Raw genomic sequence first — 5,925 nt, forward strand, 5'->3', positions numbered from 1 at the left:
ATATATATATATATATATACACACACATATACACACACATACACACACATACACACACATACACACATATATAGTCACTTAGATATAAAAGTAAATAGGGTCCAGGTTGAAAAACGCAGTAGTTACCCTTTAATTAACGGCTCAACAGGTCGTTGCCAGGAGCTAATACAAAAATAAGAGATAATCTAATCTAAAGTAAATTTTGTGTTTTTTGTTTTTTATTTTCAGCACTAATTCAATTAATCTGTTCAGTCTCAGTTTTATTCCTTTCTTTACTACGAAACCCTGTCATTCAAACCCAGATTGTTTGAAAAGGCGTGACGTTACGGCTCCATCTACCCGATGGGAATAACTTCCGGGGTGCACACAGTCGCCTGTGTGTCATCAGGTTTCTGGTTGCAGTTTCTCAGAGAGCACAACGTTGTCGAGACCTGGAACGTATTTAAGACATTTATTTTGTACAGAACTGCTTTACAACCAGCCGGCATGAACTGGAATTACAGAGAGAAGGTCAGACTCGATCAGCGAGGAACAAAATACTTACAATCTGAAGGTTTCTTGGCTGAAATAATAAGAAAAGGAAACATTATTTCATGTATTGCTTCCTTCCTTTCACATGCTTTGTACACGTACAGTATATATTTAAACCCACAGAGAACACATCAGCAGATTTTTTTACAGTGTGTTCAGGGGACAGGCAGCTAGCAGATAGTGAGATGTTTTTTACAGTGTGTTCTGGGGACAGGCAGCTAGCAGATAGTGAGATGTTTTTTACAGTGTGTTCAGGGGACAGGCAGCTAGCAGATAATGAGGAGATGTTTTTTACAGTGTGTTCTGGGGACAGGCAGCTAGCAGATAGTGAGGAGATGTTTTTTACAGTGTGTTCAGGAGACAGGCAGCTAGCAGATAGTGAGGAGATGTTTTTTACAGTGTGTTCTGGGGACAGGCAGCTAGCAGATAGTGAGGAGATGTTTTTTACAGTGTGTTCAGGGGACAGGCAGCTAGCAAATAGTGAGGAGATGTTTTTTACAGTGTGTTCAGGGGACAGGCAGCTAGCAGATAGTGAGATGTTTTTTACAGTGTGTTCTGGGGACAGGCAGCTAGCAGATAGTGAGGAGATGTTTTTTACAGTGTATATATCCATCCATCCATCATCCATCCATCATCCATCCATCATCCATCCATCATCCATCCATTCAGCGTTTCCAGCTGTACGTAGCATCCCACCCAACACTGGACAGGAGGACTGAATACAGACATTAACCACGTTTCATCCTCTCACCTTTCTTCTTCTTGTAGACGGTGACTCCGATGGCCAATGTCAAGATAGAAACCATGACGACCACGGTAGACAACGTGATGGGGAGTGTTGTAGCACTGGGCTTCTGAACTGGACAAAACAACAGAGAACAGGTTCTGGATCCAGGAAGAGAACATCTATCCATCCATCTGTACATTCATCATCCATCCATCCATCCATCCATCATCTATCCATCCATCCATCTACATCCATCATCCATCCATCCATCTACATTCATCATCCATCCACCCATCCATCATCTATCCATCCATCCATCTACATCCATCATCCATCCATCTGTACATTCATCATCCATCCATCCATCCATCATCTATCCATCCATCTGTATATTCTTTCATCTGTACATCCATCATGCATCCATCCATCCATCCATCATCTATCCATCCATCCATCCATCAATCCATCCATCCATCATCCATCCATCCATCATCCATCCATCCATCATCTATCCATCTATCCATCCATCCATCCATCTATTCATCATCCATCCATCCATCTGTACATTCATCATCTATCCATCCATCCATCCATCCATCATCCATCCATCTGTTCATTCATCATCCATCCATCCATCATCCATCCATCTGTACATTCATCATCTATCCATCCATCCATCCATCCATCATCCATCTGTTCATTCATCATCCATCCATCCATCATCTATCCATCATCCATCCATCCATCTGTACATTCATCATCTATCCATCCATCCATCCATCATCCATCTGTACATTCATCATCCATCCATCCATCCATCCATCCATCATCCATCCATCCATCTGTTCATTCATCATCCATCCATCCATCCATCATGCATCCATCCATCCATTCATCATCTATCCATTCATCCATCCATCCATCTGTTCATTCATCATCCATCCATCCATCATCCATCCATCATGCATCCATCATCTATCCATCCATCCATCCATCTGTTCATTCATCATCCATCCATCCATCCATCATCCATCCATCATCCATCCATCTGTACATTCATCATCCATCTATCCATCCATCCATCATCCATCCATCCATCTGTTCATTCATCATCCATCCATCCATCCATCCATCCATCCATCATCTATCCATCATGAATCCATCCATCCATTCATCATCCATCCATCCATCCATCCATCTGTTCATTCATCATCCATCCATCCATCATCCATCCATCATGCATCCATCATCTATCCATCTGTTCATTCATCATCCATCCATCCATCCATCATCTATCCATCCATCCATCCATCTGTTCATTCATCATCCATCCATCCATCCATCATCTATCCATCCATCATCCATATACATCCATCCAAAAAATTATTATCCTAATATTTTAACTCATAAACTAATGTTAGAGAAATCTGTTCATGTTTTGTTACAAAAACATGCATATATGTAAATATATATACTGTATATCGGCCGATATGTTGGATTTTTAAAAAACCAAATAGTGCAGCTTCAAGAATATATACATACTGTACACACATACATACATATATATATATATATATATATATATATATATAAAAATTCTTGAAGCTGCACTTTCATATGGCTCTTTGTTGTTGTTGAATGTTGTGATTCAGTGAAAATGAATGTTAACACCTTAAAATCTCTCAAATCAATCCGATATACCAGTCTGACCCTACAACAGCGTGACAGTGTGACGTCATTACGTAACAGGTTTTTATCGGCTTTAAAGCCGTTGGATGGAAACACACTTTTACCAGATTTATTCTCATGAGTTATTTTACCGAACTTCAGATAATTTGATTGAGTGGATGGAGACTTAGCGAGAGTTAACTAAACGTCGTAGCTGAGTAAAAGTCTCCGACCTGTGCTACTCACCCCAGTTGGTCCTGATCCTTGCTGGATCCAGCTTGGTTAGGATGTCATCCTCGACACCGGAGAGCTGAAAAACACAATGATACCGCCACCAGTCGTCAGGTTTTTCCAGCGAAAGATTTAGATCCACGCTCATCTGGAAGGTCCCGTCCTGGTTGGAGAGGAGCTCGCCGTGGTCCACCTGCTCGTAAAGCTCCTCTCCATCCCTGGTCCAGAACATCAGCGCTCTGTCTGGGTAGAAACCGGTGGCATGGCAGCTCACTGGGGACCAGGGAGTCTTCTGGAGAAGAGACACTATGGGAAGAACTAAAGAAACCGAGGCAAGACAGACAGACCAAGAGAGGCTACGTTAGAAATGGAGGTTTTTCACAGTAGTCTATAACCGGGGCGCTATCTGGTTTCATTCTGTTTTTAATGCATGTAATGACCCTGTACGGCGTACTTAAGTGCCAAAAAAGGCGCATTTAAATAAAATGTATTATTATTATTATTAAAGATGATGGAGGAGGCTGCAAACATGACGAGTTCAATAAATTTAGATTAAAAAAAATCGTCACCTTTTTTCTGCCTTTTTCCACCTTTATGTTGCCTTTTCGCCGCCTTTTTGTCGCCTTTTTTCCACCTTTTTGTCGCCTTTTTTCCACCTTTATGTTGCCTTTTTTCCACCTTTATGTCGCCTTTTTTCCACCTTTATGTCGCCTTTTTTCTACCTTTGTTGCCTTTTTGCCGCCTTTTTTCCACCTTTATGTTGCCTTTTTTCCACCTTTTTTCCACCTTTATGTCGCCTTTTATCCACCTTTATGTCGCTTTTGCGTTGCCTTTTTATTGCCTTTTCACCGCCTTTTTTCCACCTTTATGTCGCCTTTTCGTCGCCTTATTGTTGCCTTTTCATCACCTTATGGTCCCCTTTTTCCACCTTTATGTCGCCTTTTCGTCGCCTAATTGTCGCCTTTTTTACGCCTTTTTTCCACCTTCATGTCACCTTTTTTCCACCTTCATGTCGCCTTTTCATCGCCTTATGGCCACCTTTTTCCACCTTTTTCGTTGCCTTATTGTTGCCTTATTGTTGCCTTTTTTACGCCTTTTTGTCGCCTAATTGTTGCCTTTTTACGCATTTTTTCTAGCCTTATTGTTGCCTTTTCTTTGCCGTTAGTTTAGCTTTGTCTTTTACCTGTCCTCTGCAGGGCGCTTTTCCCGTACATCAGACTGTTCTTCAGTCTCACAGGACACTCCTGGACCAGCCGGTGCTCCATGAACTCTAACCAACTCCTGTAATTGTTCCACTTGTGTTGGGTCCTGAGGAACTCCGGCTTGGTGGCGATCCATCTCTGGGCTTTCATGTCCAATATTAAGACGTCTTCTCCATAATTACTGATTAGACCAAAACCATTAACTTCTCCGGTCTCATCATCCCATTCACAGCCATTCAACACCTGGATCACATGGATATCTGAGAGAGAGACAGAGAGAAAGAGAGAGAAAGAGAGAGATGGAAGTTATATCTTAGTTATATATAAAGAGCAGGTCTAGACCGGCCTCTTGGATGTTATTTATCTACCAGGTCTTTCCATAAGGAGCAGGTCTAGACCGGACTCTGGGATGTTATTTATCTCCCAGGTCTTTCCATCGAGAGCAGGTCTAAACCGGACTCTGAGATGTTATTTATCTCCCAAGTCTTTGCATAAAGAGCAGGTCTAGACCGGACTCTGAAGAAGGCAAGGCAAGGCAGCTTTATTTGTAGAGCACATTTCAGCAACAGGGCAATTCAAAGTGCTTTACACAAAATCAGTTAAACCGATAAAACACAAGTACAAACAGTTAAAAATCATAAGCATTAAAAACCGGTAAAACACATGAAGAGAGTAGCAGCGGACCTGCAGGTTTCTGGGAGTTTGTTCCAGATATGAGGAGCATAGAAACTGAAAGATGCTTCACCCTGTTTAGTTCTGATTCTGGGGACAGAAAGTAGACCTGTCCCAGATGACCTGAGAGGTCTGGGGGGTTCATAGTGTAGTAGCAGATCAGAAATGTATTTTGGTCCTAAACCATTTAGGGATTTATAAACTAGCAAAAGTACTTTGAAATAAATTCTTTGAGGTATAGGAAGCCAGTGTAAAGACTTCAGAACTGGAGTGATGTGATGTGGAAGAAACCCAACAGCCCGTAAATCCACCTTCAGTCCGGTTGAAGCGCTCCTTCCCAATCTCAATGTTGGCCCGTCCGATCTCCTCCTGACCCTCCCAGTACGAAGTCTGCCTCCTCCAGTAGTCCGGATCGTCTGCCGTGACCTGGCTCATCCAGGCCTGCGTGGGTACCGTCGTCTTGGTAACGCTGCTGTAGTGGTCCGTTTGAAACTCGTTGACGAACACAACGGCAACAAAATCTGGGAAATTTGGGACTCCGGAGGAGGCCGTGTAGATATGCTTCAGGGAGTGGAGCACTGCACACAGGAGATTACAACAGATTATCATATATTAGATTTATATTATATCAGATTACATCAAATTACATTACATTAGATTATATAAATAATACTTTATTCATCCCACAGGGGGGAAATTCCCTCATTAAAGCTGCAGTTTCTACAATAAAAAACAAAAAGAACACAACAGTACTGAAGGTACTGAATGAAAGTGAGGTACATTATATAAAAGGTACTGAATGAATGTGAAGTACATTATATACAGGGGTGCACATAACTGGTACGCAAGTACGCATGCGCGACAAAAATTGGGAAAGCGTAATGCCGTTTGTGT

General features: G+C 41.9%; 1 protein-coding gene across 1 annotated transcript; it reads right to left on the reverse strand.

Annotated features, from left to right (window-relative positions):
- Positions 1-53: 53 nt before the first annotated feature.
- LOC117941490 (major histocompatibility complex class I-related gene protein-like) lies at positions 54-5,640 on the reverse strand. The gene is made up of 6 exons (XM_034866499.1): positions 5,343-5,640; positions 4,341-4,619; positions 3,173-3,475; positions 1,283-1,390; positions 545-562; positions 54-431 (listed from the first exon to the last, which is right to left on the reverse strand). Exons 1-6 carry the CDS (start codon positions 5,638-5,640, stop codon positions 385-387), a joined length of 1,053 nt encoding a protein of 350 aa, XP_034722390.1. The 3' UTR covers positions 54-384.
- Between the last annotated feature and the right edge of the window lie 285 nt (positions 5,641-5,925).

Source organism: Etheostoma cragini, unplaced genomic scaffold, assembly GCF_013103735.1.
Source record: "Etheostoma cragini isolate CJK2018 unplaced genomic scaffold, CSU_Ecrag_1.0 ScbMSFa_834, whole genome shotgun sequence".
NCBI classification, from domain to species: domain Eukaryota; kingdom Metazoa; phylum Chordata; class Actinopteri; order Perciformes; family Percidae; genus Etheostoma; species Etheostoma cragini.

Coding starts and splice junctions, on each gene's coding strand:
- LOC117941490 (XM_034866499.1), bottom strand. CDS start 5,640: ATGATAATCTGTTGTAATCTCCTGTGTGCAGTGCTCCACTCCCTGAAG. Junction 4,620..5,342: donor GCGCTTCAACCGGACTGAAG/GTGGATTTACGG, acceptor TCTCTCTCTCAG/ATATCCATGTGATCCAGGTG. Junction 1,391..3,172: donor AAGGATCAGGACCAACTGGG/GTGAGTAGCACA, acceptor TGTTTTGTCCAG/TTCAGAAGCCCAGTGCTACA.